Genomic DNA, 12,741 nt, shown 5'->3' with positions numbered 1-12,741 from the left:
CAAATGTAGATGACGCTACCGACTTTTGCTGAGTTTTGTTTTTAATAAACTTTAGTTTGCTTTCTGTAAAACTTTACTTCATAGAGTACATACTTTACATTTTCAAAGTTTTGTGCGACTTGCTATTTTGGCAGGCAATGTTGGGCAATAGATGTTTCAGGATGAATCCTATGCCAAATTTTACATCAGGCTCAGTCATCTGCTCCCACCGAGCAAACTGAAACTATAGAAATGACGGCTGGATGCTGATTGGCAGCAAGAAACTTTTTATGTAGCACAGCTTTCATATATCAGCAAGTGGAGGGACAGGGGTGACAGCAGAGGTCCAAATAATATATCACCAGCTCACTGAAGATGAAGACAGGACATTTATTTGTTCCCGTAAGAAGCAATGTTTCGATACCTCTTCCTTAGATAACGGTGACAATAAAGAGGTCCTCATTGGCCTCAAGCATTACATCTTTTTTTTTTTTAAAGAAACTTTATTGGGTTTTATTGTGCATACAAAATAACCAACGATGAAATACGACAGTAATCATAGCGTGGCAACATGCCAAATCAGGTGAATAAATTCCAAGATAACAATTTTACTCATAGACTCGTTACAGAAGCCCTGAACAAATCAGATAAGAAATTAGATAAGTTTAGGAAGAAAAGAGTTTCTATGAAAAAAGTATAGAGCATGTAATGTAGCAGGATACAAGGGCTTAAAGTGTAAATATACTAAGTGTAGAGAGTCACGTATACATAATGTAATCAGACATAAGAGCAAAAAGAATAAGCGATGAGAGCAATGTTGACCATTTGTCGTAACGACCAACAGGGAGGTCATTGTGCAAAAAAGTAGGAAATAATGAAGAAATGTAAAAGATAGGGTAGAAATAGACCAGTTAGAAAGTAAGACAACAGAGCTGAAAAGGCCAGCATATAGAGAGTATACCATCAAAGAAGGGAAGAAGGAGAAATAGAGAACAAGCAGTCACGTGCCTGAATTCTGAGGCCAGAGGACCATGGGAACCTGCCAAGATATAGAGAGTTAAGCAGAAAAAAAAAAAAAAAAAAAAAAATAGAATGAACGAGTAGTCATATAGTAAGGTGTAAGTAGTAAGTAGTAAATAGGTAGGAGCAGCGCATCAGTATGTATAAAGGTGAGCTAGCAGGAGACCACTTCACATAGGTCAGCAAGGAGGATAAGAGAGCGAATGATATGCCAGGGCACCGAAATGAGAGGAGGACATAGCATAAACAGAAAAGGAGATTTCTGAGAAAGACACAGCATTCATAAAATAAGAATCAGTTAACCCTTTAGACAATAACAACACCATGCATCAGGAGTACCCTAGAAGCTAGCTAATGACTAATTTAAAAATCTAAGAGAGGGGTGCTGGGGCTCCACAGTAGGGAGAACTTTTGGAACATATTGACCCCACTTGCGGTTGAACTTTTCCACTGCTGTTGTAGAAGGAGCTATATGCATGCCGAGCCGATCCAGTCGAAGTAGAAAGTTAAGTTCCATTTTGACATCTGAGATGGTAGGTGGAGAGGTGGAGACCCATTTTTTCAAAATAGCCCTTCTTGCCGCCATCAAGCAAATGGATAGCCATGGTTTGGCTGCTCTGAGCAAAGCAAGATGGCGGTGTGGGGCAGCAGACACTGAAACTTCCAAGTTGCCAAAAAGAAGTAGCAGCGGGTCTCTAGGTAACTGAAGAGTAGTGATGAAGAGCACAAAATCCAAAAGTTGAGTCCAGAATGTACAGACCAATGGGCAATTCCAGAATCTGTGGTGAAGTGACGGTTTATATGATCCACAGAGCAGACATGTAGAGATCCTTGAGTCTGCTCGGGAGTACAGGCAGGGCATATAAGCATGGTGCATAATTTTAAATTGCTGCTCCCTCCAAAATTCGTTCGTATTGAACGCACAGGTAGTATTAAAACCTGTGAGCATCTGCTCCGCGGTAAAAGCATTGTCAAAGTCTCGTATCCATGTTTTAGCGGAAGAATAAGATTCCATCGGTTTAGCATAGTGCATAGACAAATGACCATATATATTGGATATGTTGTATTTTTGATTTCTTACAAGGACTTCTATCATAGTCGAGCAAAATCGAGTGGACGTATTTTGTGCTATAGATTTCACATAATTCCTGACTTGCAAAATATACAAAAAATGGTGGGAAGGAAGATCAAACGAGCTAAGAATATGTTGGAGCGGAAGGGGGGAGCATTACATCTTAAGAGTAGTGTATGCATGGAATACATGTCCTGACTTAATCTATGATTAGCGTGTGCTGGTGATATCATCATTTGGAGCTCCATCCATTATTTCACCTTAGAACATGCTGATAATATGGTGTATTGCTTTATGGAATACACTGGATTCTTTGTATTAATGTTGTGCTCCAGAGCAGCCCAAACCCTTCCTTTCCAGCCTCCAGTTGTAACCCTAAGACAGGCCATAGAAGATGCGCTTTTCTTTCCTCCAACCATAGGTTGCAGAAAAGAAAAATGCTCGATTCCCCCATAAACACAGTTGGTGTTGATGGGGTAATCCCTCCTGCAGAGCTTTCATGTTCTTTCAGAGGGAGCTGTCATTACTGGGGGAACAGTTGCATGAAACATCCAACAGGCTGGTTGTACCCAAGTCTGAGGGGTCCAGGAACTTTCTCTAGAGCAAAGTTGTGTTTTGTTTCCCCTGCATTTGGACATGTGAGCTGAAATTACATGACCCAAAGCCAGAAGAAAAATAGAGAATGTTGCTGCGTTCTGTACATGCCCAGTGCAGCTTCCCTTCGTAGCTCTTCTCTGGAGTATGGTACCAGTACCTGTCACCATGCTCTATGTTAAAAGCAGGTGTAGCAGAGCATGTAGTTGGAAGGGTGGGGGCAGCAAGAGGGCTGCAAGGCCCAAAATCAAACTGGGCCCCAGGCATCATTAGCTACACCAGTAAATATCAGCCCCCATATGTTTTAAGAACAACATTTGTTCTAGTTTTAAATCTTCACATCTACCTGTGGATCAGACTTGTCATGCAAAAAAATAAGATCATTCTTAGTTTACCCAGATGTGTTTAGATCCTCTGATTAACCACTTGCCTACAGGGCACTTATACCCCTTTCCTGCCTAGGCCAATTTCCAGCTTTCAGCGCTTAGTTTTTGTTATAAAATTTTGTAAATAAGTGATTTTTCTCCTTTACTGATGTGCGCTAATAAGGCTGCAGTGATGGGCACTGATAGGCTGCACTGATGGATACTGATAGGTGGCACTGATGAGGAGGCACTGGTAGGTGGCACTGATGGTCATTGACAGGCACCACTGATGGGCACTGAAAGGCAGCACTCATATATGGCACTGTTAGGCGGCACTGATAGGCAGCACTGATGGGCACTGATAGGCGGCCCTGATGCACACTGATAGGTGGCACTGATTGGCAGCACTGACTGGCATTGATAGGTGGCACTGACTGGCACTGATGGGTGACACTGAAAGGCAGCTCAGATGGGCACTGATATGTGGCATTGATGTGCACTGGTAGGCATTGATGTGGCACTGACAGGTGGCACTGATGAGCACTGACAGCTGGCATTGATGGACACTGACAGGTGGCATTGCTGGGGCTACACAGATCATCAGGGCACACTGATCATCAGTTCTCTGATTTATCAGTGTACATGTCCCCTCTGAGGGATGCCGATTATCTCCTCTCCTCTCGAGCTGTCAGCGCGATAGCTCGTGAGGAGAGAAATGCCGATAACCGGCATTTCCCTATTTACATGCAATCAGCTGTGATTGAACACAGCTGATCACATGATCGAGTCGTCATCTTTGGCTTTTTCCGTCGATCGATGATCTGCTGTGTTCGAGGGACACAGCATACCACCGATCTGCGCGCTCCCGGAGCCGCGCATGTGCGGTTAGAATGGGATGACGTTCCCTCAGAACGAGAGACCCGCCTTGCGCCCGTCACTGTACTATATGGCGGGCGGGAGGCTGTTAAAGAGAAGCAAATTGATTTATGCTAAGATGCCACATTCCGTTTGCTTGGTAAACCTTTACATATATACAAAATATTTTAACTGTTTTATTTCATTTGTTTAAGTAGCTTAGAAGTGAACACTTTACAGAGGTCCTAAGCACTAGTATTTGTCTTGATGTCAACCTCCTAAAACCCCCGCCGCTGCAGGACAGTGCAGGAGTCAGTCAAACTCAAACAGTATCATTGATGAGTCTATGCAGCATGAGGAGACATTTAAAGTGATCTTCTGTTTTCCACTTGAACTCTTAGTAGTAACTCAGGATTCTAAATTAGATGGTTACAGAGTGCAATATGTACATTGTAGACAGAAATACAAGGGCTCATGCACACTTGAGCAAAGAAAATGCTGCTTACAGGCATTAGAGCTTTTTTTTTTCCTCTGACTCTAAACACCCCTCCATTTTAGCCTATGGGGGAGATTTACTAAAGCTGGTACACTGACTCTGGTGTAGCTTTGCATGTTAGCCAATCAACTTCTAACTTCAGCTTATTCAATTAAGCTTTGAAAATAAAACCTGGAAGCTGATTGTTTTCTGTGCTTGAGTTGGTTTCTGTTTCTGAATTGCACCAGATTTTTCACTCTCCAGTTTTAGTAAATAACATCCTTTATGCACACTGTAGGTATTTACAAGAGTTTAGAGACAGATGTTTAGAGGCAATAAAAACCTCACCAGTCATGTTCAGGAGTTGAGCTTTTGAGCATAAAAACGCTCAAAAGCACCTAAACGAGTGTTAACCCCAGGCACGTTTGTGTGCGTTCACCTGTTATTATGTTCTAAAATAAAATAACATTCTGGCCAATAGAATGCAGTAACAGACATAAATGGTATTAACGTGCATTCAAAAATGTGGCTTTTTACCTTGCTTTTCTGCTGTTAAACTTCTGTAGGAGAAAAGGCGTCATAGAGAATACAGTGTGCATGCAGCTTTATACAGAGAACTGTAGGAAAGTTAGTCCAATTATTAAAACTGTGGAAATGTGTTATTTATGATCACTAAGCAACAGATACTGCCTGGTATCATGATGTTTATTTGTTCAGTTGTTTTGCTGATTTGTTGACTATGCACAGGTAACATCTATTACAAAATGGGTAATGTTTGGAGGTTTTCAAAAAGCGTTGACTTGTAGTGATGATTCTTGAGTTGGCTTTCAATTGCTGATAACCCATACACTGCCCAGTGACACAGGTAACCCTCAAATCTTCCAATTACTCCCCTACTAACTGTCAAGGACCAGCAGGTGTTCAAGAAAGGGTGAATGCTTGCCAGGCAATCATGATTTAGGGCATAGAACTTGCTCTGAGTGCCAGTAATTTGGTAATTTTCCCTCACCAGTGTAGATTTTTTACCATTTAACAGCTGTACAATGAATATGTATGTGTGAGTGCTAATTACAAGCATTATTTATACATACAGAAATTCTGTTCAGTGCTGATCCAGAATACACAAAGGACCAGAAAGTGGTGGTGGAGTTGGTTTAATTATTACAGGTATTTAAATGTCTGACAATATTTGCAGCCCTTTACATACTATACATTGATATCAGTGCCTGCCCTCAAGGGGCTTACAGTGCAAGGCTTCTATCTTCTATGGTTACATATATACTCCTTTTAAGTTGTTGGTGGTAGGAACTACAGTAAGTCCTTCTGTTGATAGTTCTCTTTATAGTGGTGGTCATTGGTGGTTTTTGTGCTATCTTCATAACAGCCCTTCCTTCATTGGTGTCTATTCATGACTGAAAACTTCAAACTGTAACCAAATGTGCAAACACTTCACATCTCATGCTATATAAAAGTGTGGTTAAGGCCCCATGTACACGGGACACTTCTGAACGATGGAAACTGACTGCTGGAAAATGTAAGTTAAAAAACGGCCGTTTAGCCGCTTTTGCATAACGCGTTTATGCGCGTTTGCGTTTAGAAGTGTTTTTTAAAGGTATGCACAGGAGAACCTCCCAAATGTCCAGAATGCACTGAAAAGTGGTAAATTATTAACTATTTCAGACTGTTTCAGAGAAATACAAAGAGTAGAAGCAGAGAGAGCAGTATGTGTTGAGATTAGCTAGGTGTGAGTTGCTCATTAACATTTCTTTTGTTTCCAAGAGTGGGAAAGGTGTCTGGTGGAGTGAGTCATTAAGGCCACCTGGCAGTTGGTCTTCATGAGGAATTTGAGGTGTGACTGGTCATTACCGTATCTTTTGTTTCCAAGGGTGGGAGAGGTCTGAGGTGTAAATTGGTCATTACAATGTGTGACAAGCTTGGTAGCATCCTGTGTTCAGTGTTTTGTCTATCTGAGTACCTTGAAAACACTTTGCGTGCATTTTTCATGATGAAAAAAGGCTCAGGACAGCATTGGAAACTGGAAGAGTTAAAAAAAAAATTTCCAACACAACCGCTTTGCCGCGTTTACAAGCATTTTGCGTTTGAAACGCTGATAAAATCGACTGCTGAACGCAAATTTTGTGCGTTCAAAAAAACGACTGTGAACTCAAATGCCTGTAAATGACTGTAAACGATGATGGTGCATGGACACATAGGAAAACATTAGGGAGAATTCAGGGACTGCTGAAAAAAACGCTGAACAGCTCCTAAACGCAAGTTTATCAGCTGCAGTGTACATGAGCCCTAAGGCTTTCTCCTTTACAGCTGCTGTTGCTGCTGAAGGCTTCTGCTTCTCTCCATCTGCAGTGTGTGTGAGGATTTAAATAAGCAAGCAACCTGAACCAAGCAAGTGGGATAGGAATTTAGACTATTCAGGCTTAAGCTGGCCTTTGAGTGATTTTGTTTCCTGCAACCATGCAACTCGATTTCCCCATCAACAGAGTCCGCGTTGATGAGGAAATCCCTCCCATGGAGCCAGGCAGAGGATTGAGGAGAGCTGTACCCGCCGAGAGAGCACTGTGATTACTGCTAGCGGCTATAATAGCGGTGTAAATAATCGCATGTAAAAACCAACAGGCTGCTTGTACCCAAGCTGATCAATTAACCTGGGTACATTCAGCCTGCTCATACATGGTTTGAATCTCAGCCGGTTCAGCCATCTTCGAACCACCTATGACTGGCTTTAGGCAATATCCAAACAAACATTTCTGGCTGTAGATGCACATGAAACCTAAGCCAACAATCAAGTAACTGCTGAACTTTCAGTTTCTACAATAAAAGCTGGACAGTGATCAAGTGAGAAGGTGGTGTATGAAAACCACAGAAGGTGAAGTCTTTTTTTCCTTTGCTTTTAGTGACCCTCTCCATAAGACATGTATGGTTCATTTTGTTACGAATCGAAATTTGGAGGAAATTTACGTTATTCAAAGATTTAGATATATCCGTATGTCTGAATCACAATTGTAACGAATTTAAAAAAAAACAAATTATAATGAAAACAACAAATGTATTCTTATTCATTTGTTTCATTTGGAAGACATGATGCAATAGTTTTGGCCTTTTGTTAATGATTGAAGCATCCCAAATAACGTAATGATCCAAATGTAATCAGATCCATTTGTTTTTATTCCAGTGAGCGTAGTGTAGAGTGAATATTCTAATAGTATTCTTTTTGTATTGGGGTTCAACTTGAGAGACCATTCATTTAATTTTGTATATGTGTGGCCCAACAAACACAGTCATTAGGGAATGGGGAAATTAATTCAATTTAACAAATTCTCTCTTGAGAAGAGGAGATTAAGGAGGGATATGATCAACATGTATAAATACATCAGTGGTTCATATAGTGAACTCGGTGTAGAGTTATTCACCCTGAGGTCATCACAGAGGACAAGGGGGCACTCTTTACATATGGAGGAAAGGAAATGTATTCTCCAAACACGGAAAGGTTTTTCCACAGTGAGAGCTGTGAAAATGTGGAATAGACTACCTCAAGAGTTGGTTCTGGCCAGTTCAGTAGATTGCTTCAAAAAAGGCCTGGATTCTTTCTTAGATACACAGAATATAACTGGATACTAACATTTATAGGTAAAGTTGATCCAGGGAATATCCGATTGCATCTCAGGGGATCAGGAAGGAATTTTTTTCCCTTCAGGAGCAAATTGGATCATGCTTTGCTGGGGTTTTTTTTGCCTTCCTCTGGATCAACTGTGGGTGTAGGATTATAACTTTTTTTTTTAATGGTTGAACTGGATGGACTTTTGTTTTTTTTCAGCCAGACTATCTATGTAACTATGAATTAATATGTATTATTTATGCTAAAACTAATATAGCCAATTTTCCGAAATAGCAAAAGAATAACAGAACTTCCAAAAATACGAATCAATTCGAAACAACGAATAAATACTCTCCCGAAATAACAAATCGTTCTGAAAACAAATCATTCCAACATAATGAATATGATGAATTAAATGATTTAGTTACACATTTTTCCATCATGCACATCTCTACTCTCCAGGATCCTGCCCCTGAGTCCTCCTAGAACTGCCATGTGGGCTGCTGGGGTAGTTGTTCAACACTTGCCTGTTCACTGATTGTGTAATGTTAAAGAAACTCTAATCGTAGCATTCTGAGTGCTTGACTTTAAAATTTTCATTGATTTTTCTTATTTTTTCATATGCAAATATGTGTCAATTCTTATCGACTTCTCCCAGTGCGGTGTTGTACATCATAATGCCATGATGTTATCTGTACACGTTCCTTGTGCAGTCTGCTTTCAGACAAGCGAAAAATCCCCAGGCTGTGATGGAGAAACTCACAATTAAGCATTAGAATTCCTGTTGGTAAAGTTAACTGTATCCTCTGAGTATCCGTCATGTTGCTAAAGGTTAAATACTCTTTGCTATTGTTCAACTGGCAGAGTGTAGACTTGATTAGACTTCCAAAGTACAATGCCTAACACAACATAATGTCTATCTATGTATCTATTTTCATTTAAACCACTACTTGGCAAAGAAATAAGTAAATTCCAGCCACTAAGCTTATTACATTTTTCAAGAATAAAAAAATACTAATACCACAATGCCAAGTGCAATTATGTCTGGCTTCAAACAGCTTAATGGTCCTTCTAAAGAAATCTGATTCCCTTTACTTTGCTGACATTCCTAAACATATTTGTATGACAGCACAGGAATAAACTCAATGGATAAGTATAAATAGATCTATACACTATACATTGTAGTAGTATAGTAATACCATGGACTTGCTTGTAGCAACCAGTTAGTTGTTTAGTTGTAGTGAACACCAGCAAATGTAGGTCATTGCATTCCATAACATTCCTTAGGAGTGGATATGAACCTGTAGAGACATTGAGCCAGAGCAACAAGTTGACCTGTTGTTATTTTATCAGGGATGGCCTTGGGGATATTTCCATTAAGATTTAACAAATGGAACAATATATTTATAGATGGAATGGCAGCATAGGTATGTAACTAGTAACTGACTACACTAAAGCACAACAAGTTAAATTAAGCTGCAAAGACTAGCCATTTAATGATCTAAAATTGTAATTAGAAACATTATCAAACTGTGGCATGCTCACTTAAAACATTAGTGAGCATGAAAAGTTATCCTGATCAATAAGCATAAACCTATTGGAAAATGTGTATTAGTTGGGCACAAAATGTATTAATACGCTAAAATATCACTTAATGCATATAAACAATATAAAAATTGATTATCTGTTTAGAAAGTGTCAGCAGAAGCTCATGATTAATGCCTCAAACACTTCTATAAGATGAATGAGAACACTTTATACTGACTAGCTTAACAAAAGTGTAGAAACCCCCCAAAAAATGTTTTTTAAGGAGTGATGTGTATTGTTTTGAGGAACTGCGGCAAATGCAGTATGTGCTATGCCTCTTACTAAATACCTCAGATTGTATAATTTTCAAAACAGGGTCATTTGGGGGATATCTGTACTATCCTGGCATTTTTCGGTCTCAAGAAATTAGATTGGCCGTCAGTACAGCAGGATTGATCTATTTTCAGCTATATACCATTGTTTGCAGACTCTATAACTTTCCTACAGACTAAATAATATACACTGATTTGGGTTATTTTCACCAAAGAAATGTAGTGGAATACATTTTGGCCTAAATTTATTTGCAAAAGTTTATAACAAACGAAGAAAAGCCTGTTTTTTTTTGCAAAACCTTTGGTAAATTTTTCATTTATTTCACAAAAAATAAAAAACCCAGTGGTGATCAAATACCACCAAAAGAAAGCTATATTTGTGTGAACAAAATTATAAAAATATCATTTGGGTACAGTGTTGCATGACTGCACAATAGGCATTCAAATTGGGACAGTGCTGAAAGCTGGAAATTAGCCTGGGCAGGAAGGGGGTAAAAGTGCCCACTATTGAAGTAGTTAAAGCAGAATTCCAGTTTACACATAACTAGCCTTAAAAATATCCCCTCACAATTTCTAACTTTCTAATTGACTAACCTGTGTAAGAAACAAGTATACACTTCTAAATAAATAGGATGGAATATTGTATTTACTCTTTTTAAACCTTTTTTTACATTTCTTCAATCACTTCCTGGTTTCTGGCCTAGACCAAAATGATGTAATACATCCCAGGAGTCTTCAATGGGCATCATTTTTGTCTTTCATCTGGAGGGGAGGAGGGGCTTTCTTGGCTAAGCAAACTCTCCTATCTGCATGTCTGAGCTAAGGGCAGAGAGATCAGGAAGTAAATGCTACATGAATTATCTGCTCTTACCCAAGATGGCTGCAGCTAGGAATGCTAGAGGGGTGTTTTTAAAAGATTTGTCAACAAAGTAAAGCATGCAGACATGGATGGATGTGTGTTTGCCGTGAATATTATAAGTTAATTAAATAGTGTTTCCAGTTTGTGGCATTCAGGTACAGTTAAGTTCCACTTTAAGGTTGGAAAAGTTGGAGACAACTTTTTAAATGACAATAATATGTTAGGATTTTAGTAATTGGAATAATACCTAAATAATGCATACTTTGGACACAGAGCTAAAAAGTGGAAGAGATGTGTTACAAAACCCTATGTGATACTTAATATATCTGAATGTTATTTTGCCTAAACATAGTTTGGAAAGCTTAGGCTATATGGATATTCTTTGGACCCCTTTCAAATGAGCATTCCGTCAGCCCATTTTTGATCCATGATTAGATGGATCAAGAAAAAACTGCAATGTATCTCTATGGGCAGCTGCATGTAAATCCATGTGCATTTATTTACATCAGGATCTGTTGAGATATGGGAGACTGAACACAATAAGTTTGTGTCTAGGTCTACTTTTGGGGATCTGAATGGATGTAAATGGATACACATAAAATTACATCCTGATACCCATATGATTTACCTGGGTCTGTTTTTCTTCCATTACAAGAAAGAAAGGAAAAAAACACAAAGGAATTGGAATAGACATGTTTTGTGTTTCTGTTGTGATCTGACTCATCAAGGGATCTGGATACAGGCTGCCTTGTGAAAGGAGCATTGGAATGCTCCTATATAAAGTATTCTTAGCTTGTGAGTATAATATTCTGCCTCAGTAGAAGACGATTAGTAATAATGTCCTATCTGTTTGCACAGGTGGCCCACGCAGGTTGCATCTTCTACAGGACTTTGCCGGTACGGTAACAGGATTGACTGCTGTTGGGGGTGGGCTCGGCAATCTTGGGGACATTGTACACGTAAGTATTGTCATTGCTGGGGCTCTATGCCATGTAAAAGGGGCTTTTTAAATATCTAATATAAGCTTCCATATATTATAGCAAGGCTTATTTAACGTGGGCTTTTGCACGTGCAGATGTTTTAAAATGACTCTTCCTGACCAATGTTGGTTTTGTAAAGATGCTTTAGCAGTCCAGCTCTCAAGTATAATGGTTGTGCAGCCATAATTACTGAACAGGTATATTTTACAAGGCATTTCCCAACACAGAAGCTTCTCATAGTATAATAGCTTCATGTGTATGGAAATGCTTTCTGAAGTAGCCTTGCTTGGTACTTATGCGCAAGTTTTTGTGAAGGAAATGTAGGGGATCCATGCCCATTCTAAAGGATCACTAAACCTAAAATATAAGGGGCTGACATACAAAGGTGCAGGTAACATTCACAATTGTAGATTTAAATTGTGCATTCCTCAACAAATATTTCAAGTATTTGACATTGTGTTTACATGTATTATCCAGCTTAGTGAGGGTTATTGTTTGATGGGACTTTTTTTTCAGAGAAAAACTTAGCTGTCAGGAAGTCTTTAGTATGTACAAAAGAGTATATTCCCAAACACTCAAAGTATTTCAAACATTTTTATATCCATATAACCTTTATATATACATGTATGAATGTTTTCTGCAGCTTGTCTATATTGTGGCAACTTACATTCTAGGTTTAATGGTCCTTTAACACCTCTGTTGCTGAAGGGTATGTGGAGTCAGCCATTAATCTTTTGTGACATCCAGATTACTCTAGACAGTTCATTGGATTTTGGTTGAATGGCATTTTCTTATCCCTTGTGTTGAATTTAAGGTTGAGGGATATATACAAATCCACATTTGACAGGTTCTAATATTTTGAAATAATAAAATCTTAATATGAGGTCTTTGACAGATTTTACAATGTGTTTTTTTTATTATTTATATATACATAAGCAGTATTGTTCTCTGCAGAACTGGCATATTGGCCAATAATTGCACAGGATTTTCTGGTATGTTGTTTTTGTTGCCAAAAGTTCTCAGCACACTACAGTGAGAGAAATTAAAAACGTTCCCCCTAAACTCCTTAA

The 12,741-nt window shown here is 39.0% G+C and overlaps 1 protein-coding gene across 7 annotated transcripts in view; it reads left to right on the top strand.

The window, feature by feature from the left end:
• The window catches only part of NPNT (nephronectin), a 151,189-nt gene that overhangs the window by 27,563 nt on the left and 110,885 nt on the right, over window positions 1–12,741 (top strand). For all 7 annotated transcript variants that reach the window (XM_089680510.1, XM_089680505.1, XM_089680506.1 and 4 more), the window contains exon 2: window positions 11,550–11,650. In XM_089680510.1, coding sequence (XP_089536636.1) covers window positions 11,550–11,650 — 101 coding nt within the window. The remainder of the gene's footprint in view (window positions 1–11,549; window positions 11,651–12,741) is intronic.

This window comes from Staurois parvus, unplaced genomic scaffold (assembly GCF_062004578.1).
Source record: "Staurois parvus isolate SC_StPar_1 unplaced genomic scaffold, SC_StPar_1.0 ptg000244l, whole genome shotgun sequence".
Lineage (NCBI taxonomy): Eukaryota > Metazoa > Chordata > Amphibia > Anura > Ranidae > Staurois > Staurois parvus.
This window is presented reverse-complemented; position numbering and strand designations above follow the sequence as displayed.